The sequence below is a fragment of the Hyaena hyaena genome, unplaced genomic scaffold, assembly GCF_003009895.1.
Source record: "Hyaena hyaena isolate Hyena2069 unplaced genomic scaffold, ASM300989v1 scaffold_208, whole genome shotgun sequence".
NCBI lineage: Eukaryota > Metazoa > Chordata > Mammalia > Carnivora > Hyaenidae > Hyaena > Hyaena hyaena.
Window position 1 is genome coordinate 783,414 of NW_024080839.1, and position 23,962 is coordinate 807,375.

At 39.2% G+C, this 23,962-nt stretch overlaps 1 protein-coding gene across 5 annotated transcripts in view; it reads right to left on the reverse strand.

The window, feature by feature from the left end:
• WDR89 (WD repeat domain 89) overlaps positions 1–23,756 on the reverse strand; it is a 37,689-nt gene extending 13,933 nt beyond the window's left edge. The window contains exons 1-3 of one of the 5 annotated variants that reach the window (XM_039242153.1): positions 23,635–23,756; positions 22,744–22,944; positions 11,445–11,515 (exon numbers count right to left, since the gene is read on the reverse strand). Coding sequence is in view for 1 of the 5 variants with exons in the window: in XM_039242152.1 (XP_039098083.1) it covers positions 22,744–22,769 (26 nt within the window). In the remaining 4 variants the exon portion in view is untranslated. Of the gene's footprint in view, positions 1–11,393; positions 11,516–22,743; positions 22,945–23,634 lie in introns of those variants that run through there. The other 4 variants (XM_039242154.1, XM_039242152.1, XM_039242155.1 and 1 more) reach the window with 4 other exon arrangements.
• Positions 23,757–23,962: the final 206 nt, after the last annotated feature.

Here is a 23,962-nt window from a genome sequence, read left to right on the forward strand (position 1 = left end):
CCTTGATGGGACTGACCAGTAAAAGGGTATTAGTGGAAACACTAGTGAAATCCAAACAAACTTTATGGTTTACTTAATAGTATCATACCAGTGTTAATTTCTTAAGTTTTGGTAAATGTTACTAAATTTGGTTTGGTTACATTAACATTAGGGAAGCCGGGTGAAGTGTATACATATACAGAAACTGTGGTATCTTTGTAATTTTTCTATAAAGCTAATATTATTCAAAAAACACTTTTTAAAAAATGTCATTGAAACACATCATGGATGTCTGGAGGGATAAGAAAGGATTTCGCATACATACACACTAGGAATGTTGCTATGTCAAAAAGATTCTGTGAATCTCAATTTCAGACCTGAGATGACTCAGGCCAATCATGAATGCTACCACCAAGCTCTGCCCCAGTGACCTCTCTATTTTCATTACAAAAATATAAAGAATAAAATCTAATATCCCCAGATTCAGAAAGAAGTCAACTGAGGAGGAAGGTAGGCAACCTCAGAAAAACTCTCCGAAGTAAATACCGATACTTACTAAACTGCAGCTCAGCAAAGAAGGCTGCTGGGGCTTACTGTATTTCTAAAGTCTTCATGCTACTTGTGGGAGGTGAGAAGCAGCTCACAGGGGTGGGATACGCCTGGGACTTGGTACAGATCGGTTCATGGGATCTCAGAAGAGAAAACAGAGACCAGGTCCCCCAAGGTTTGCCTCAGTCTCAGGGACTAGTTTTTGCAAGAGGAAGTGAATCATGCCACATCTGGGTCAGGCGATTCACAAGTGGTGTGTCTTCACCTTCTCTTCACCCATCTGCTGGCTGGATGCAGAGGACTTCAAAGCCTTATGGGTGAGCCATAAAATGAAAGGAGTCTGAGTCCTCCAGTCACCACACGAAAGGCTATTTGCTCACTAGGAAAACCTATGTCTGAGTATATCGATCAGTTGGGTAGATATCTGAGATATATAGTTTAAAAAACTGTAAACAAAATGACCCCAATCTCATAATATTCACTTTTGCTTTAGGTTAGATTCAAAGTGAGGGGTGAGGTGGGCGCCTGGGTGGCTCAGTCGGTTAAGTAACTGACTCTTTTTTTTTTTTTTCTATTTATTTCTGAGAGAGAGAGACAGCGTGAGCAGGGGAGGGATAGAGAGAGAGGCAGACACAGAATCTGAAGCAGGCTCCAGGCTCTGAGCTGTCAGCACAGAGCCCGATGCAGGGCTTGAACTCACGAGCTGTGAGATCATGACCTGAGCGGAAGTCGGACGCATAACCAACTGAGACACCCAGGTGCCCCAAGCAACTGACTCTTGATCTAAGCTCAGGTCATGACCTCATGGTTTGTGAGACCGAACCCCACACTGGGCTCATGCTGACAACACAGAGCCCACTTGGGATTCCCTTTCTCAGCCCCAACCTGGCACATGTGTGCGCAGGTGCTCTCTCGCTCTCAAAATAAATAAACTTTCAAAAAGGCAATTTTTACACTAAAGAAACACCGGAACTTCAGTATTTTCATTTTATTTATTTTTTATTAAATTCAAATTAAATTAAATGCAATACTACTTAAAGAAAATGTAAAATATACCATCCCACTTTAATAAAATCATTCCTATGCACATTTCTACTCATTCTCTAAGTATATATGTGCAGAAAGATCTCCAGAATAACGTTCATAAAATGTGTTTCAAACATCTGGAGTGTATATGTGTACATGTGCATGCACATGGGGTGTGTGTGTTGTCTTTCTAGTACTTTTCTGTATTGTAAAAATCTAAACAATTTTAATATTTATTTATTTTTCAGAAAAAGTGAGTGCAAGTGGGGGAAGGGCAGAGAGAGGGAGACACAGACCCTGAAGCAGGCTCCAGGCTCTGAGCTGTCAGCACAGAGTCTGATGCGGGGCTTGAACTCATGAACCATAAGATCATGACCTGAGCTGAAGTCGGTTGCTCAATCAACTGAGCCACCCAGGCACCCCATACATTGCTAAAAATTTTAATAATAAACAGCTAAAATGCAGTAAGGCTGGTTTCTGAACTCAAGCATTCTTGTTCCAGAGCCCACACTATTAACTCTTATATTATAATGCCTCTATAATAAGGCACACATAAAGATATGTATACTATACATACGTATGTGTATTATACATTATAATTATACTCATACATATGTATAATAAGTATACATCAGTTTTATTTATTTATTTAGTACTTTCCATGCCCAATGTGGGGGCTTGAAATCACAACTCCAAGAGTTACATGCTTTACCAGCTGAGCCAGCCAGGCATCCCAAGTACGTATCATATTTTTTTTTTTTTAATTTTTTATTTATTTCTAGGAGAGAGAGAGAGAGACAGCGTGAGCAGGGGAGGGTCAGAGAGAGAGGGAGTCACAGGCTCTGAAACAGGCTCCAGGCTCCGAGCTGGCAGTCAGCACAGAGCCCGACGCGGGGCTCGAACCCACCAACCGCGAGATCATGACCTAAGTGAAAGTCGGACGCTTAACCGACTAAGCCACCCAGGCGCCCCATACGTATCATATTTTTAAAAAACAAGAGTAGGGGCACGTGGGTGGTTCAGTTGGTTAAGTGTCTAGCTCTTGACTTCAGCTTAGGTCATGATTTCATGGTTCTGCCCCTGCCCTGCTAAGTGCACACGCATGCAGGCACATGTGCACTCCCTTTCTCAAAATAAATACATAAACTTAAAAAAGAAAAGAGATTATGTTACCTGTATAGTAAGCATATATCATAGTTATTTTTTAAAAACGGGGTGGGCTATATTAGTTGAGCACTTGGAAGGAGTGCTATTCATGTCTAATGTCATGTATTAATGGCAAACGTGAAAAATCTATTGGGAGCCACAAAATCTCTATGCTGCATGTTAAAGAAGCTTATTAGTTACCAAACATATCTAATGTCAGCCTATCTAAAGCAAAATTGCACAAGTAAAACTTAGGAAGCTGGTTATTCCTATTCCCAATTATTTCAGAAAAACCAGGAAGAGTAAAATTGTAACAGTCCCTCCTATTCATGATCAGTATGTCTTAGAGGAAACAATACCTTGGGATTAAAGTAAGCATTGGTTTAACTTCAGCAGAACATCTCTCAGAAAACATTTGTATCAAAAATTTAGACAAATTTGTGTGTATATTTTAAACTAACACAGAACTGGCTTTGAAACAATTTGCCAAAGAGCCATTTGTTTTAAATTGGTAAGAAGTGGAAGGTATGCTAAACTGACATCTGCTACAACTTCGATGTAATTTTAAATATCATATTCATTAATGACTGAGACTAAATGTCTTTGTAAATTAATCCTGCTTAGTGAGACTGAATATGCGATTCTTTTTCACAGGAATGTTCAAAGATACTGGTTGCAACAACATATGGCATCTCATGCATTAAATACACTAAAATTCTTAGGGAAGGCAGAGTTTTTAAAGTGCAGGAATCTGTTACCAAGGAAAAAGGGGAGGGGGAGGAAGGACTGATACACACTTTCTCCTGCAGGAGATACAACATTTAAGTATCAAGTTCCAGATATAACATTGGAATATCTTTTTAAAAACAAAGGCGTCTTCCTCAGTATCATCCTGCGATGCCTTGATTTCTCAAGTAAATCTTTCGGCCGAAAAGTCATGCTTTGAAGTAAATCTACGAATGCCCTGCTTCTTTCAACAAGAACAATTAACTGCATTTGCCTTTCCAGAACAACCGGGTGGTTAACCAAATAGAGAGAGAAACCAAACTTCCCAGTCACCAGATGTCTTAATTTGGAATGGTTAGTAGCAGTGTGGAATAATCCAAAATTTTGAGTTAGTACTATATGTTTACTACTTCTTCTTTTTCTAATTCTGAATTGACGCCTTTAAAAATTAAGCAAATGCATTCTTTTTAATAACTGCATAAAAAAAAGGTGGGGGGATAAAAAGAACCAATGCTTATAGGCCATAACAGAATGATGTTAACATCTACAAACCAGCCACTTGCATATTATGTGTTATGATTAGAAACTGATAAACAATATCAACATTAAACCTACACAGAAGTCCTGAAGAATTACCCTTTTCAATAATTCAAAAACAAGTCTTGAAGGATGGAAATGATAGGCCTAGAACACACGGGATTCAGCAAAGAACATTGGCAAAGTCCTTGCATTCATGGAGGGCTGTGGGGTGACAGATAGCTATTAGGCAAGTAACTAATTATAATGATGAAAAGTCAAAGTGTCATAAAAATAATATTGTTACCAGGCCAGGAAAATGAGGCAGGACAAGACTTTTGGATTCAGCCATCAAAGGAAAATCTCGGGGTGCCTGGGTGGCTCAGTTGGTTAAAGGTCTGACTCCTGGTTTCCGCTCAGGTCACGATCTCACACTTCATGAGACTGAGCCCTGCGCTTCAGGCTCTGCACTGACAGCATGGAGCCTGCCTGGGATTCTCTCTCTCTCTCTGCCCCTCCCCTGTTCATTTCCCCCTCCTCCCATCTGTCAAAATAAATAAATAAACTTTAAAGAAAAATCTCTTCCATGAGGTGACATTTCAGCTGAGACCAGAAGGAAATGAGGGTGTGGGCTAAGAGCCTCCTGGGCAGAGAGAAACAGAAAGTGACCCACGGCAGCTGAAGCTGAGTCAGAGAAGGAAAGTGGTACAGGAAATAAGATTAAGAAGGTAGCTGGAGACAAATAAGAGCTTTGCAGGGCTACGGTCAGAAGTTTAGATTTTATTTTCTTTTTAATGTTTGTTTGTTTGTTTGTTTATTTTTTGAGACAGAGACATACACACAGAATCTGACGCAGACTCCAGGCTCTGAGCTGTCAGCGCAGAGACCAATGTAGGGCTTGACTTCAGGAACTGTGAGATCATGACGCGAGCTGAAGTCAGATGTATAACTGACAGAGCCATCCGGGAGCCCCTAGATTTTATTCTTAAGTGAGAAAAAAAGCTAGTGGAGAGCAGGTGAGAGATGTTTGTGGAGTGACTGCTCTGGCTGCTGCCTACAGAACAGACCTTAGGGTAAGAATGGAAGTAGTGAAAGGTTTGTGCAAAATTCTGGGCAGCGGATAAAAAAAGAGAAGTGGCTGGATACAGGCCACAATTATGAAAGAGGAATAAACAGAATTCCCTGATTAGACTGCAAGCAGGGTGTGGAGAGAGGAGACAAAGGCAGATGATTCTTAGGTTTCTGGCCCAAACAACAAGGCCAATGTTGGCATGTTACTTTTAGAGTGATTACAAGTTTTTAAGAAACTTACAAGATGATTAGTTAGATAATTAGACAGGTATCCAACTGTTTAAATAGTCTTTATTGATCACTTGTGGTACATTAATACACTGGAATTTTACATGGCAATAAAAAAAAAACCCATATACTACTGGCATATTCAACAATACGGAAGAATCTCAAAACTGTGTAGTGACAGAAGCCTGAAACAGAAGAATACTATTATAATTTCACTTATGCAAAATTTAAAAACAGGCAAAACAAGTCTAAGATGGTAGAAATCACAATACTGGGTATCTTTGGAGGGGGATACGGACTGGGAAAGAGAAGAAGAGAACTTTGCGGGTGGTGGTTATGCACAGATATATGCATTTGAAAAACAAACAAACCATCATGGAGGAGAATGACCCCCTGCTTCCACCAAGATTCTCACCTGCAGTGAAAAGCATCAATTGGTGGAAAAGGAAGAAGACAATGTCACGAAGAGGAAGAAGACAGTGTCATGAAATCCCTGATTTGGCCTGCTAGAAGTTGAGAGTGGAGGAGGAACAATGAGGAAAGCTCTTCAGCATAGCAGGCCCACTACTAAGCACAAGATATTAACACTCCATCACTGAAGAATTTCAAGTCTGTAGTGCATAAAAGGTAACCATAGCAACAACAAAACCTAAAACAGCTCACCTACTGATTAGACTAATTCAATTCTTAACACTTACAGTCTGACAGAAGCAGAGTTGTGTCCACTTCCACGAATAAATATCATTTACCTCAGTGTCTACTATTCTTCTATATATGATGCCCAGAATTCAATTAAAAAAACAAAAAAACAAAAAACAGACACATACAAGCACAAGCCAGAAAAAAATAACAAATTGTCAAGAAATAAAACAATGAATAGAAAAGACATAGAGTTCACTCAAATAATGGATGTTAGTTAAAATGATTATGAATTGGCTATTAAAAACAAAACAAACAAAAACAATAAATGATGGTGAGAATGTGAAGCAATTGGAACCCTTATACAATACCAGTGGGAATGTGAAATGTAGCAGCCTGTGAAAAACAGTTTGGTAGCTTCTTACAAAGTTCAACATATGTTCATGCAAATATTTGTATAGGATTGTTCAAGTAGCACTATTCATAATAGTAAAAAAGTGTAAACAACTCAAATGTTCATTGATGGGTGAGTGAATAAACAATACATGGCATGCCCACGTAATGGAACATTAATCTCCCATAAAAAGGAATGAAGTCCTGTCAGATGCTACAACATGGATAAACCTTGAAAACATTATGCTAAGCTCATATATTTAACACAAAAGACCACATATTGTATGATTCCATTTATATGAAATGTCTAGAAGAAGCAAACCTGTACATCAAAAAAATTAATGGTTGCCAGGGGAAGAGAGAAACTGGTAGTAACTACTAAGAGATAAAAAAAAAATATAGAAGTCAGTGGACAAATACTGACATTTTTAAAGCATTCAAAGGAAAGGAAAATTTGTCAATATAAAGCTCTATACCCAGCAAAAATGCCTTTAAAAAAAAGACTGTAAAAAGAAAAATAATCAGAAACAGCTGAGAAGAATCATTGCCAGCAGCATGCAAAACAAGACACGTGAAAGAAAAGTATTTAGCCAGAAATCTAGATTAACATGAAGAACTGAAAAGAGAATCGAAAATGGTAAACATGAGGGTAAATTTAAGACTCTGTTTTTCTTTAAAAATTTCCTTAAAAAACAATTGGCTATTTCAAGCAAAAATGGCAACAACATATTAGAGTGTTATTAAAAGTCAAATATATGACAGCATTAGTAAGAGGATGGGAGGGGAGAAATGGAAACATGTTGCAATATATCTTCTTACAACACAATTTGGTATTATATTATTTGAAGGTAGATTTTACACAAGTTAAAGATGCATATTACTATATAAATTATATATTATTTTATATAGGTTTATATTTACTATATAATATATGTGATATATAATATTTGAAGGTAGACTTTTTATATGATATTATATAATTATTTGAAGGTAGACTTTACACAAGTTAAATATATTATAAACCCTAGAGCAACAACTACAGGAAAAAAGAGGTAAAATTAACAAATAGTAGAGATAAAATGTAATCATAAAAACAATCCAAAAGACAGCAAGAAAAGGAACAAAAAACTAAAGAGAAAAATAAAAAATCTAGAAACAACTAGCAAGATGGTAGATTAAATCCAACCATATCAGCAATTACATTAAATATAAATGATCTGAACATCTCAATTGAAAGGCAGAGATTCTCAGGTTTATGGAGGAGGAAGAAAGGCAAGACCCAACTATATGTTGTCCAACAGAAACCTATTTTAAATATAAAACAGGTTCAAAAGTAAATGGATAGAAAAGGATATACATGCAAGCATTAATAAAAGGAAAGCTGCAGTGGCTTATTAATACCAGACAAAGGAGAAGTCAGAATAAGAAACTGACTCAAAACTGATCATAGACCTAAACGTGAGAGCAAGAACTGTAAAATTCCTAGCAAAAAAACAGGGAACCTATGACCACGAGTTAGGTGGAGATTTCTTAGAATACAAAAAGCACATACTAGGAAATAAAAATTTGTTAATTAAAATTTAAAACTTCTGCTTTTTGAACAAGAGTGATATGCAGGACAGTTCATATGAGGATTTCACAGGAGGTTAGATAGCTTGCTGAAAGGTGTTAAGTGTGGTGTGAATGTGACAGTGTCTCTTTGGTAGCTTTAAGTAAAGCAGTAGTAGTGGGTAAAGAAGGTAGGTAAGTAAGGTATGGGAGGTATCTTCAGGGCACTGGATCTAATTTTTGGCTGTAATAACTTAATGGTCAGTGGCAGCCCCATATTTCTGGGTAAGTACTTTGAGGGCATTCCCTTCTCTCATATACAAAAAGGAAAAAGGGTAGCTGATGATTTGGATTTGGGTATCCAAGGGCAAGAGGATTTATTAAGCTTTCCTTCAAGGTCTTTAAGATGAAACTATCTTGGTCATCCTAAGCAATAGGTTATATTTGGAACACCCCTTAATGAACCACTAGGGAGAAATTTGGGGTCCAACTGTGACAATAACCAGCTAGCCCAAAAAACTGCTGTAAGTGACATTTGGCTTTAGGGTTTGGAAAGTTGAAAATGCTTTGAAGCGTTTAAACGAGGTATAGTCCCTGTTCGAAGATTAAACGTCCTAAATATCAAATCTCAGTTTGGATAAATTGCAATGTTTCCTTTGAGACCTTATGTCCTTTAACAGCTAAGATTTCCAACAGGTAAGCACTCTTTTTTTTTTTTTTTTGGTGAGGAGCTTTGGGAGGGCAAGCAAAAAACCAAATCATCCAGATATTGGAGTAATGGAGCCTCCAGAGAATTTTATGTCATTTAAGTCAGCTTCTAAAACTTGTGAGAAGATGGACTCTCTCAGTAAAGCCCTGAGGCATGACTGTCTAGGAATACAGTTATCCTTCTCAGGCAAGAAGATACTAATTATCCCTACCAACAAGGATCTTTAAAACTCCACAGCATAAGTCAATCAGAGTAAAAAAAAAAAAAAAAATTGCTTCCAGTAGGGATGGATACCAACAGCATGTGGGGATTAAGGATGACAGGGAGGCATGGAATTAGGATGTTATTTATTGCCCTAGGTCTTAGACAAATCTCCATCCTCTGGCCACTGGATTTTTTGCAGGCAAAATAGGGTATTACAAGGACTAGTGCAAAGGATAAGGAGTCCTTGAGACTTACCATCCTTATAATAAGCCCTAGGCCCTGTAAGGTTTATTTATAGGATACTGGTTTTTTGTTGGGAGAGTTTTTTGAGGGGTCAATCTGGATCTTAATGGGAGGGGCAATATGAATTCTGCCTACGTCTGTTAAGGATTTTGCCCAAAGAGTGGGGGTTACTAGGTTTAACAGTGGGGATGAGTCCAAAGTTTAGACATCCTTGGTTTGTAGAGTGCAAATAAGGGCAAAGAGGATTGGATTTTCCTAAGTGCTGGGATTCAAACTCAACAGTTATTTCCCTTTTGAGAGAAAAAAATGGCAACATTCGATTTCTCCAGGAAAGCTTGTCCTAAAGTGTGGGAACTAAATCACTGAGGAGAAATGGGTAGCTCACTTGCAGAAGTCCCAGACAAAAACATATGGGCTGAGAAAGAGACACATGTGTTTATTTAAGACCCTCACTATCTGGGGCACCTGGATGGCTCAGTCGGTTAAGTTTCTGACTTTAGCTCAGGCCATGATCTCACACGTTCCTGGGTTCAAGCCCCAATTCAGGCTCTGTGCTGACAGTTCAGAGCCTGGAGCCTGCTTCAGATTATGGCTCCCTCTCTCTCTGCCCCTCTCTCACTTGCACTGTCTCTGTCTCTCAAAAAAATGAATAAATGTTAAAAAAATTAAACAAAAAAACAGAAGACCCCACTATCTGAGGATACATATTTTAGAAGACTCTTTAATTTTAGTGTACTCTTTAAGTGTAACTATTGATAGTGTAGCTCTTGAGTCCATTTCTAGCAATCTATTTTCCAATGGCCAGGTTTTTTGCAATAATGACATAGTCCTATAAGATGGCTTTGGAGTTTTCAGGGCTGCCTGGGTGGCTCAGTTGTTTGGGCATCTGACTTCGGCTCGGTCATGATCTCGTGGTTCACAAGTTCGTGCTCCCCATCGGGCTCTGTGCTGACAGCTCAGAGCCTGGAGCCTGCTTCGGATTCTGTGTCTCCCTCTCTCTCTCTGCCCTTCCCCTGCTCAGTCTCTGTTTCTCTCTAAAAATAAGTAAACATTAAAAAATTTTTTTTAAAAAAAGATGGCTTTGGAGTTTCCATATTGGAAACCTTGGAAGTTACCTTTCCAAGGTATTCAAAGTCTTAGTTGTCTTTTTTCTGGTGTCATCCTCTAGGGTGCAAGTAATTGATCAGCCAGATTGACAAACTCAGGGGTGCACCTGTCTCCCATTATATGTGGGCTCTTTGGACCAACAGGAATAAATCCTTGTTGAGGCCATTCGTGAACATGGAATTAAAAGCCACCAGAGTGGATTTGACATCTATGGAAAGTTCAGAATTTTAAAAAATGATGTAGAGTCTGCTTTATTAGACATGGACAGATATGGGAGGCTTTTGACCTCCAGTCTACAGGTTTGGGGAAGGCCCTAGGAATGGCTTCATGTAGCCTTTTGTCCATACTGCAAGCCTGATCATATAAAAGGGCTGGTGGTTGGTTTAAACCCTAGAGATTGTTTGGGATTTCCTCAAACAGCAGTTTTAATCCATTGCTGCACTTGACCTTCTCTGACAAGCATGTGGGCTAATTGATAAGCGAAGGAAGAGCAGGTTGGTGAGTTAGACTTTTAATAATGAATTCCTCAGCAAATGCATGGAGATCCCAGTTACCCTGGGAAAATTTTTATAGTCCTAACTTTTCCCTTTGCCCATATAGTGTAGGATATCTGGAGTAGTCTAGAACAATCCTCAGGTTTAATTGTGAAAGGAAGGTTTTAATAAGATCAGTGGATGAGGTTTCAGTAATAGGAAAGAAAGGAAGTTCAGACAGAGGGGAAGGGTTAAGAGAAGGCTAAACAGAAGATAGAAGAGGCAGAATAGTAAGGGTAGGAAAGACCTTGGTTAGCAGCAAGGAAGAGGCCTCCAGTGTTCCAGTGTTTTTTTTCTTTACACATTGTTAGTTGTTTATTTGCTTCAATTTGGAAACAGTATTTTGTAAGGAGTCAATTTTAGAATCCTGAACACATTTAGAAGCTTCCATATACTAATTAAAATAACCATCCCACTTGGATTGTTTAGTATTGTAACCAGGGTCTTCTAAATTAGTTCAGAGAAAAATAAATTTGGGGAGATCATTTTCCACATAACAGTCCCTGGAATTCTAAGTTATCCTTAGTAAAAGTGATCCGTTTAGTCAATCATGTGTGTGAGGAAGGGCTGTAATTTTTTAACATAAAACCAGTAAGGGTTTCCCAAGAGGGGCCACCCTTAGAAAATTTAGATGACTGGTTTCCCATTATCACAAATAAAAGAGTACATCCCAGGACAATCCATCCTTCTCCAGATCCCAAATAAAGCCAGAGAGCTCCACCAAAGGAGGCAGCTCAAGCAAGACCTGAGAGGAAACTTGCTAAACTGAAAGTTACCTTGACTTGCACAAGCTAGGAGTGCAAAGGGCTCAAATGCAGGAAACTCACTTATTTCTGGAGGCTGGTGTTCCTGGTGGTCACCTTCATCAGATCCCACTTTGATACCATCTAATGTCTACCTAAGAGAAAAGAGAAACTAAGGCAAGGTTGAGTTGCCAGAAATTGAGTTTATTCAGAAATAGTAGAGGAACTGCCACCTTGGACATTCAAACTGCAGTGAGCTATAGGAGAGTCCATTGAAGGTTTAACTTGGGTTGCTTTTGGGGCACCTGGGTGGCTGTCAGTTAAGTGTCCGACTTTGGCTCAGGTCATGATCTCATGGTTCGTGGGTTCAAGCCCCGCATCGGGCTCTGTGCTGACAGCTAGCTCAGAGCCTGGAGCCTGCTTCAGATTCTGTATCTTCCTCTCTCACTGACCCTCCCCTGCTCACAGCTGTCTCTTTCTCTCTCAGAAATAAATAAAACATTAAAAAAATTTTTTTAAATAACTTGGGTTGCTTTTATGGGCCAGGAGTGTAAGAGGTTTCGACCAGCAAAGGGCCAAGAGGCAAGTTCACTGGCTTGAAGATGGGAGAGATTCTTGGTGGAGGCTCATCGGTCAGAGGATAAACTGCAACCCTCTATAAATCAGACATTTGTGAGAAGTTAGTCTCAGTCTTGGAGTTCTAGTTTCCTGAGGGCACATGTGTGAGGTTCTCCACTTCATATCCTTTGGTTCCATTTTACATTAAAATTTTTCCATAGTTTTATCCTGCCCGAGGGAAGTATGGGGATGCCCAAAGGTGGATGTACAGCAGACATGTGGATACATCAGTCTATAGCTTGGGGGAAATGTATGGAATTGGGTCAGCAGATTACAAGTTGTAGGCAGTAGTTAAGAACTAGCAAAGTGGATAAACCTCCTGAAAGGAAATTATGCAGGATGATATAAAACAGCAGATCAAAACTGGAATTCTAGAATACCACTGTTTAAAGAATGGGCAAAGGAAGAATAAACTACAAGGAAGACAAAGAAAAAAAGAACCAGAGGAAAATCAGAGAAGTGGCCAAACAACAGCTAATATTAACTGATCATTAATATCTAGATCCAGTTAGATCTAATATCTAATATCTAATATCTAGATCTAGAGTATCAGTCTCTTCACATGCATTGCTTCATTTAACTCTACCAACCCCCCTAAAAGATAGTCTATTTATTATTGCTTTTTAGACTGGGAAACTAAGCCTTAGAGAAATAGGCATTGCATGGTAGTTTAAGAGAATGAGTGTATGCTTGGGTTCAAATCCTGGTGTCATGAGCTGTGTCCTTTTGCTTCCTATTCTTCAAACTGGGGTAACAGTTGCAACCTCAGATGGTTGTTATAAGGAATAACTTAATTACTGAATCCTAAATGCTCAGAATGATGCCTGATATGAAAGACCAGTAAGTGACCGAATGGAGAATTTCAAAGAAAAACAATAGTGTCAAATGACAAATCTGCAGAACATACTATCAGATATAAATTCTACTATATATAGATACACACACACCCCTGCTGTTAATCATGACAACTGAGATTGAAATGAAAATGTATACACGTACAGGCTTGCACATCCACGTGCGCACACAGGACGGGATTGAGCGGTAAGGCCAACTAGATACTTCTAAGGTGAATTCACATATGAAATGTTCCCCCCAAAAGTCTCCAAATAGAAAGATGTTTTAACATATTAATAATTCTTTAAGTTTCCACTGTTAACCAGTGTTATCCTGACACTGGATACCTTATGATCATGTCAAAGTATCTCACAGAATCAGGCAATATTTTATAAATATTTATAAATTGAGACTTTCCTTTATATTTTAAAGGTAGATTCCCTATTTAATACTCCAAAATTGGGTGAATGTCCAAAAGCAATCTGCTGGAACAGAAATCAAAATAATAGCAAAACCATGAACATAACTATTTATAGTTTTATACTTGTGTAAAGTTATAGTAGAACAGATGAGTTCTCTTAACGATGTTGTGTCATATTGTGGGAAGATCAGAATGTGCTTAAATTCTAAACTCATTTCCTCTCTTCTGAGCATACTGAAAGATCCTGACATCAGAGATAACCAACAAAAGGCATAATTCTTGAGCCATCCTGCAAAAGCCGGATATTAAGAGAAAAAAAAGTTTTACACTTTATAGATCTGACATGAAGAATAAAAAGGACTGGAAATAATATACTGTTGATTGTAAGTTTAGGAAACATAGGAATGTGTTTAGCTCAGGCTTAAGCTATCAAACTCTTTCAATACTTGTCTTCCTTGCCCTTGGAATTAACTACTACTGCCCTCTAGCAAGAGGTCCAAAAATTAGAGAACAGAAAAAATAAAATCATTCAGGATTTAACTACAGTCTAAACAGAAAGATGCTTTAACTTAGTAATTATTCAAATTTCTGTTGTTAATCATAAGTGAGATTGAATTTTCCTTACTTGTTCTTTCCTCTCTTCCCCATGCAACATAAATTATCACCTCTGTGTGAACTCCTGGATTTTATCTTCAATCCTCATCTCTCTCCAAAATTCCAACCCCATAGTTCTAATGTCTGCATAGACTTCTACCCTGAACATGCTGCCAAAACTCCAAATTAAATATACCCAAAGTATAACTCAAACACCTGTATTCTTCATCTCTGTTAACGATAAGGTCTTCTCAGCCACCTAGGCTCAACGTCTCAGAATCGTCTGTGATTAAAGAAAGTCATAGGACAAGACTCAAGGAGCTACAAAAGCGTCCCGTGAAAATTGCCCTTCACATCTATCTCATCGCTGTTTGCCCTGCCATTCTCCTCCACTTTTTGTCCAGTTTTCATTACCTCTCATCTGCAACTGAAATACTTTCCTCTACACCCCGACACACACAGCAGGGCAGGAAATACTCGATTTAACCTCTAATTCTTGGAAAAAGATGTCAAGAACAGGAGAAATTTCACTTCCCACAAGAGAAAGATCATATAAAAAAAGTTCTTAGAAATTAATTTCATGTTGTAAAAAGCACTGACATTCAGCACGACACAAAGTGGAAAATAAAAGCAAACATGCAATTCCACAAACACTTTTTAAGTACACAAAACTAAATATTTAATTTTTATAAAGCATCATATACATTCTTTTGTTGTTTTTACATGGGCTGCAGTCATGTGAACATGTGAATCACATGCTGTTTTTTACAGCAGCCCCAGACATATCGATATTTTAATGGGTAAAATATTTTCCCCACAATAAAACTGCAAAAAAGGTTGTTATTCTCTCCAAGAATCCATTGTCTTGTTGAGTTATCTAGATCATACCCATGCTTCAAGATCTAGCTCAGATTCTACCAGTACCACATTTTTCTTAACCTAGCCTAAAGTAGATTTATACTTACTCTGAATGTCAAAATATTGTTATTTATATAGCAGTAATCGTATATTAAGCATAATGAAGTGTTATTTATCCCTAGTTATGTTTTACAATTACTTACATAGTTTATATTCGTTTCTGTCTACTATAGAGCATACATTTCTCAAGGACAGGAACCATGTTTTCCAATTCTCTAAGATCAATCCTCTACCAACCTGAGGCTAACTCAATAGCCTACCTCACAAAATCCTACTTCCTGTGAGTGGAATATAAAAGTACAAACACACACAAAACATAGTCCACAGAGGACAAGGAGGCAAAGATAAGGAACTACACACATACGTAAAACAACAAAAATAGGACACACACACACACACACACACACCCAAGCCATAGAGGCAGCCATCCTTTTTCTGGAGAAAGTAAAGAAATAAAGAAAAAGGAATGAGAAATAAATCAAACAGTATCATTCTTGACATCCACGATACCCATAGTCACAGTTTTGAAATCAATTCACTTCAACCTGTAAAGTTACAGAAAACACCATGAAGGGAGAACCGAGGAAGCTAAGAAAAGGACTGAGATTTGGGAACATCACTTTACCATCACACACAGTACCCTAGAGGCAGAAAGCATTCAATAAACACCTGCTAATGTGAATGTAATTTAACAGATATTCCTATGTACCCAAATTCCAGAATTAAACAATACGTTCAAAATGCTATTCTTGCAGAAAATGAGTTATAGGATCAAATTACCCCAAATTTCCAGAATAATGCAATAAATACTATGTGCTTTGTTTATATGATATAAATACATTTTTGATGCCAAAAAGAGATACATCTACATTTAATCATTCAAGATTTCCAAACTAACTCAATGATTCATAAATTGCATTGTATTCTTCCTATTTTTAGAAGGGCTCAAAGGATTTGTGTGATTCTCAAACTCCTTTCTTAATTCCTAAGAAAAAGTTCAATTTGATTTTACAGTCTCAGGGGGAAAAAAGAGGGAAGAATCTGGAGGGGATAAAGTAGTTTTGTAAAAATAATTCAGTGCTACATTAAATATAAATTAATAATAGGCTAATGGAATCACAAGTTTAAAAAACCTAACCTTTATGAAAGATTTAGCTTCAATATCTATTCTTTCTTCCTTTCCTGAAAATAGATGCCTGTCATGCATGATAACAACTTAAAAGCCCAAGTAACAGAGGACTGAAGGATTCATGAAGGGAAAGACTCTGATAGAATGCGAACCAAGATAAAAATACTGTCAAGTGGCCAAAAATTGGAAACACAGCGGGAAAAAAAGGAACATGTCTTTGCAGTGGACTTGGTTGATAGAAATGAGCTGAAAAGGGGTCACAGGAAAAGATCTGCACTAGCAGCGAGGGGGCATACATTTTTTTGGGCACATGACCTTTAGTAAATCACTGAATCTACTCTGAATCTTGGTTTTCTCACATTTCCACTTACTCTACTTACTGGCTCTTTTGTATTCATCAATGATATGAATAGTAACTAAGAGATATTGCTATATGCAAGGTACTGGTCTGAATGCTTTCTAAGCATTATATTTCATTTAATCCTGGGGACAGCCCTATAGAGTAAGTACCTTACTTGCCCGTTTTATAATTAGGAAAGTGAGGCCTAGAAAAGGCAGGTGATATGCCAAGGATCACTTGGTTCACAAATTCATAACAGGGACTGGAACTGAAATCTGATTTTAGAGCCCACACTCTTAAATGCTCTCACACTGACCCTCAAATGATATGAAAGCATGTTTCACAAAGCATTTTAAAATGACCATTCAATGGGGCGCCCGGGTGGCTTAGTCGGTTAAGCGTCCGACTTTCACTTAGGTCATGATCTTGCGGTTCGTGGGTTCGAGCCCCGCGTCAGGCTCTGTGCTGACTGTCAGCTCAGAGCCTGGAGCCTGTTTCAGTCTGTGTCTCCCTCTCTCTCTGACCCTCCTCTGCTCACGCTGTCTCTCTCTCTCTCCTAGAAATAAATAAAAAAAATTAAAAAAAAAAAATAAAATGACCATTCAAATGTAAGTTTGTTAATATAATTCTCATCTGCACTAAATGAATCAATATAACTTATATAACCAAACAGCAGTTAAAATGTTTAAAGCATAAACATGTGGAAAGTCTTAATACCAGCAATAATTTAAGATAAAAAGCAGTATCAAATGATGTGAAGTCCAGCATAACTTTTAGTTGCCTGGACACGCAAATTTCCAAATATTTACAAGCTTAAAAAAAAGATGTAAACAGTATCAGCTATAAGATATAGGAACTCTAACACATAAGCCATGACCTAGAACTTTTTCTCTTCTAGCTATTATTTCACATTCATACTTGATGAATAAAATGAGAGAAAGGTATTTAATAGTATTTCTCAGGCACTGTTTTAAGCACCTCACAAATATTTACTCATTTAATTCCCAGAACAGCCTATGAAGTACTTAAAATTATCCCATTTTCCGCACAGGAGAAATGAAACGCAGAAGGGTTACATGTACACAGCCCAAGATTATACAGCTAGTAATCGCAGCCAGTGCTCAATTCAGGCAGTTTGGTTTAAAATTCTGTGCTCTTAACCACTAGCTCTGCTATAATTCAAGGAATGGTGAAATTCTTTTGTAAAAAGACAATAAAAAGTAATAATGATCATGAAGAATGCCCACAAAGAGAATAGAGCCATCACCCATCTCGGTATCCACACTAACACTAAGGAAAATGTAAAAGAAATACTAACTGCCATGACAAAGTAATCTAAATTACCAATTTTTTAAAAAAATTTTTAATCTTTATTTTTGAGAGAGAGAAAGACAGAGTGTGAGCAGGGGAGGAATAGAGAGAGAGTGAGACACAGAATCCAAAGCAGGACCCAGGCTCCAAGTCATCAGCACAGAGCCCAACTCAAACTCTGGGCTCAAACTCAGAGACTACGAGATCATGACCTGAGCCGAAGTCAGACACTCAACCGACTGAGTCACCCAGGAACCCCTAAATTATCAGTTTTAATTATAATGGCACACTAAGCTTATTAGTCTTTGAAAGAAGTTTCTTTTAATTTTCCTGTGAAACTGGGATACCTGGGTGGCTCAGTGGGTTAGGCATCCGACTTTGGCTCAGGTCACATCTCATGGTTCCTGAGTTTGAGACCTACACCCGGCGCTCTGCTGTCAGCACAAAGCCCATTTTGGATTCTGTCTTCCTCTCCCTCTGCCCCACCTCTGCTCACGTGTGCGCATGGTCTCCCTCTTTCTCTCTCAAAAATAAAAAATAAACATTAAAAAAAATTTCCTATGAAATGATACTGTTAGCAAATGACATGTGGAGATGAATTATCAATTAACATTAACTTAGGAGACTTGCTAAGCAGGATTTTTATCATTATTTGATCCAACCAACATACGAAGAGGCAAAAAATAATGGCAGAGCTCTAAAAAAAAGAAGAAAAAAAAAAGAACAATAGATATTTAATATGACCTTAATAAAAGAATCATATTTTGCAAAGGACTACAGTATTTGTCATTTCATCAGATTCTTACAACTGTGAGAGTTAAGTAGGCCAAGTAGTATTATACTTCCAAATAAGTAAACTAAAGTTCGGGAAAATTAAGCATTTTGTACGGTCTAGATAGAGCTTTTTTTAAAAATTTATTTATTTTGAAAGAGAGGGAGGTGGGGAGGAGCAGACAGGGGGAGAGAGGATCTGAAGCGGGCTCTGTGCTGACAGCAGAGAGCCTGATGCAGGGCTCAAAATCACGCACCGCGAGACCATGACCTGAGCCGAAGCCAGATACAACCATTGGAGGCCCCCAGGCACCCCAGTAGAAAGATCTCTGACTCCATGTGCTTCTTCTATCACATCATGCTGCCAATCACTTTATGCTTTATACTTTTCAAGTTGTTTTATAACAATTAATGCTTAGCCAAGAAAATCTGGAAAATAACACATAATGAAGGTTATGATCCTTAAAATGTTAAAAGTTTTGTTAAAAATCTTGTTATATGATGTACAATTTATCTAGCTGAAAAGATGAAATGAACTTGAAATCCAAGAAAAAAACCCTACATTTAAAGCTAGATAAATCCATACATGTATCATGATGAGCACCGGGTAACATGTGGAATTGTTAAATCAGTACACTATACAAGTGAAACTAATATAACACTGTATGTAAACTATACTGGAATTAAAATTAAAAACTTAATAAAAAAACACTAAGCGCATCCAATTCTAAATGCTTAAATGGGAAATAATGTGACCCTACAATAGTACTATTTTTCAAGAGTAAAAAACAAAAATCAATTCTAACCTCCATTTACCTCAATCATTTAAGTCTATTCTCAACCAAATAAAGCAACTCATAAAATCACATGATTCTGCTTGATGACTGGGAAGCCCAAGGAAGCTTTTATTTTCTGAGCTAGCTTCCAGGAGATGATCAGTTTCAAAGATAGTTCATTTTTCTATATTTATTTCACCTAGATTTGATTATTACCAAACCAAGGTACAGAGAGGGCTGGTGAACCAAATAGGAACATTTAACAAGTGAAATTACTTAAAATGGATTACTGGGATAATTTTTTAAAAATTCTTTTTATTTTTGAGAGAGTGAGAGTGAAAGAGATAGCACAAATGGGAGAGGGGCAGAGAGAGAGAGAGACAGACAGAGGATCCAAAGTGGGCTCTGTACTGACAGCAGAGACCCACATGTAGGGCTCAAATGCATGGACCATGAGATCATGATGAAGTTGGATGTTTAACCCAACTTCACCCAGTGCCCCACTGAAGTTTTTTAAAACATCAGTTACATAATTAGTCATCAAGAAAATGCCCAATAAACTGTACTTTGTATAAAAAATAAAAATTTCATAGCCTAGGAGCGCCTAGGCACCTGACTTCAGCTCAGGTCAAGATCTCGGGGTTCATGAATTCCAGTCTCATGTTGAGCTCTGTGCTGACAGCTCAGGGCCTGGAGTCCATTTCGAATTCTGTCTCTGCCTCTCTCTCCCTCTGCCCCTCCCTGCTCACGCTCTGTCTCTCTCTCCTTCAAAAATAAACATTAAAAAATGTTTTTCGTAGCCTATAAAGTACATACTGTACCCTCACATCCCTAAGTCAGGTGACAGACTGCCCACATTGGACTCGCAAAGATGACCTAAAACTAGTTTTGCAACCACTAGCTTGATGTCCATTTTCAGGGAATAAAAGCACCAAAGCGAAGAAGCTAAAAAAAAGAATTTCTTTAAAAGAAGTTATTTGTGAAAAAATATTGTGGAATTCTTTCCTCGTTCCCATTTTACCCAAGCATGAGTGGCTCAAACTCAGACCTTGATCTGGTCCCCTGTGGACTACGGATACAGAATCCACACCTGGCCAGGTCTATGACTGTGGCTGGCTACCTCCTCAGAGAACAAAGGAAAATGGCTGCATTACATGGTTATTGGCCTGTATGTCCAGACTTCGTCAGGGCAATGGATATGAAGCTTTTTCCTGTGGACCTGAAGACAGCATTGATATCAGGCCAGCTTAAAAAGGACTTTATTCAAAAAGGTTGTCTAGAGGCATGTGGCTGCCATGGAGAGCACACAAGATGGAGGAACTAAAGGCTACAGGCTGAGAACAAATCTTAAGCAGCTGGCTAAGTACTGCCCATCATAGCAGAGACAAATTCATCAGCAGATCACTAGGGAGGCACACACTAGACATTAGGTGTCACTCTGTATCAGAGTTCTAGCCCAAGCAACATGAGAAAAAGTAATGTAGGTCACTTGCAAGCCTTGCCAATAAAGATGGCCCACATGTGCTTCTTTCCAACTCCATATACAAGGCACAGAGATCTTTACTGAATAGTTCTTACATACTGAATGCCTACTCAGAGCTGGACTCTTTGTCATCTTATTCCAACACACCCTTACTGAAATGGTAACAAACCCAACTCCTGAGATCCGGGCTCCTAATTATGATTTCCAAGCAGACACAAGAGCAACAGTTGGACTACCTTCTTCTGAAGACATGACAAAAACCTGAAGTCATGAGAGCTACTGTCTCGCTGGGGGAATTTGGAGAGTAGCAATGATGAGGGGCTGTCAGTCCAGTTCTCCGTGAAGCTTAGTGCACATTCTAGCCTTGGGAGCAATGGGACCTGGTGGCTTAAATGGCTTCCTTATAATAAATCCCCATCATCTGAGGTCACGCTTCTTAACCTGGGGGACACATCAATGATTATAGTAAACTGGTATTATAAGCCACAAAAGTTTAAATCCCTAGAATAGTAATGTTATGATGTGACAACTAATTCAGCAGAGTATCAAACATGGCATATTATGAAGTGGACTACAAAAATCACATAAGTTTTTAAAGTAGAAGAGTAGAATTCAAAGAAATTTCATTGTTCTAAGATGCTAATGCAGGCTTTGTGTTCAGCTATCACAGGGATATTCATTTACCACCATTTTCCTGAGGAAAAGTTGGAGATGTACCAACCAATCTGCAAACTTAAGAACAATCTGGAAGTCTTCCCCCCACCCCCATCTTACAGCACATCCTATAAGACTTTAAACCACACTAGAATAGCTGTTTTTACCCTTCTTTATAGCCTTCGTAGTAACCTAAAAGATGGCCCTCAAAGATATCCAAAACCTAATTCCTTTAAATGACTCTATACCTGACAAAGTAGTTATATCATTAAGATCCTGGGATGGAGAGATTGTTTTGGATTATCTAGATGAACCTAAAGGTGGGCACACGTGTCCTCATCAGAGGAGGGCAGAGGAAGATTTGACCACAGAAGATAGCGTGGTGATGGAAGCACAGACTGGAGTTATGTGCTTGGAAGACGAAGGAACCACAAGCCCAAGTAATGTAAGCAGCCACCAGAAGCTGACAAGGGCAAGGAAATGAATCTTCGGCTCAGATCTTCCAGAAGGAACTGGAACTCAGAAAAGTAGTTACATGAGGTGAGCTATTTTCACTTTATGCCATCTATACCGTCTAAGGTAGGATACAAACCATATGAGTAACGTGCCTGCATTTACAGGAAACACTGTCCTGAACCCTGGATAGATAAGCGGGGCCATAGAGGCTTAAGGCGAAGTTCGGAGCTTCCAGACAAGTGAAGGCTGGAGAGAGTGGTACACCTAGAAAGGGCACGGAAACTTCACACCCTTCCTGTACACCTCACTCTACGCATCGCTTCCATCTAGCTGTTGGGTCACCTGTTTTATCATATCTTTCAATAAGCTGATAAATGGGGGGGGGGGGGGCACCTCGTTGGCTCAGTCTTTAAACTTCCGACTAGATTTTAGTTCAGGTCACCATCTCAGTTTGTGAGCGCAAGCCCTAAGTCTGGCTCTGCACTGCCACCACGGAGCCTGCTTGGGATTCTCTCTCCCTCTGCCCCTCCCCCACATGCTTTCTCTCTTTCAAAATAAACGTTAAAAGAATAAGCAGGAAAATGTTTGTTAGTCGATCAAGAGGGACACTGGTGGAAGCTCTTCAAGCAGGGGTTATTAAAGCCGCACACACACCTGTAAGTCCGGCAACCAAAGCCTCTGCCAGGGGTCATCCTTTGTTGATGATAAAAATCATCATGGACCCCTCACGGTGCAAGTGCGACTCATCAAGCCAGACAACAGATGATGGAAAATTTGGTTGAAAGCATCCTGGCTGCCCTCAAAGGTCTTCCCAATTCCTAATGAAGTGCTACCTGAAGGATTCATGAGGGCTGAGAGTTGAGTGGGACTGAAAACAGAACCGATTAAATGGGGGGTGGAGGGGAGGGAATCTCAAAAATACACAAAAAAGTGGTAGTTCACACTTCCGGAACACCAGGCTGCTTTATACACATACAATACATAAAAATACCTATTAAAAAAAACTATGCTATTTAAAGCTAGTCCAGGAAAGGATTTGAAAGCAGAAAGACATAAAAAGTTAACATCAGTAGTTTACCTATTCCATCCATTCTCTAATTTCATCCTTTACAACGCTAGGAAGTAGTCATGTCTGGTATTGACTTCACTTCTGCAGTTGAGGACGATGTGCTGAAAGGGTGACTTGCCCAAAGGTTAGGAAACGGCTCCTGTTCCAAGGTCTCCTAGCAGAGGATTCTACATCGATATCAATACGCTTATGAGTATCTCGTATTGGCTTCTAAAATAATTTCAAGTTCAGAAAGAAAACAGAAAGCAGTAGTTTACAATTTAATAGCACATTTTAATCTTATATCCTTAAAACAGAATGCCACACCAAGTTTGTCAAGAGACAGGCAGAAGAAAACACGTGGACGAGTTACGAAGCAGTCTGTTCCTTCGCGTGAAAAAGAGACTACTACTACCCCTTAGATTGCAGTGTGGATTGTAGGAAATAAATACGTACGATGTTTAACACAGCTGGTCTCACAGTTTGTGTTAAACGTTACACGACGTCTCTTCCCAAATTAAAATTTGCTTTCCCGACCTCGAAAATTAACAAACTCGGGGAAATAAGAGAAGTGCGAGGTGCAGTAGAAAAACAACAGGTCCTGGGTACCCTTTCTTGAACACTTGGTGAATGGCGCTTGGCTTTTCCCGAAAGACAACCCACAGGAGACCCTCGGGCAGCGATCCCAAAATCTAACCCGCGTTAAAGACGCGGGGCAGGGACGGCGCTCCTGGGGTCCAGGGGCTCCCACCCCGGCAGCAGAAGCCCCAACACGTGGCTCCTTCCTCCCAGCCCCTCCCCACTTCCCTTAGAGCTCCTCGTGCCACAGAACCAGCGACTGCGACTCAACTCGCACTGTCTCCGTCCGTCAGAGACCTGCCCGTCCCGGGAACTAGCCCAACCGGACCCCGTGAAATATACCTCAACAGCAAGCCCTCAACCGGTGCGGGAGGAGACGCCAACTCTGTCAAGGCGCACAGCGCACGTCCGGAACTCCGCCCCCTCCCTCTCTGATAGGGCAAACGCGCAAAGGAAAATGCAGAGCATTGGTCGGCAGCAGAGAGGCGGGCCAGGAGCCAACCTCTCTCCGGATTGGACGAAATCAGGACGACCGCGCCTGCGTAGACTCAGTTTACGTATAGTCCTGCACAGTTCCTCCCCTTTTACGTTACGTTAACGGAAGTTTCAACGATTCATTAGGTGTGATGGTTTTACGCCTCCTGGCTGCGTGGCCAATAAAGGGCAAGCA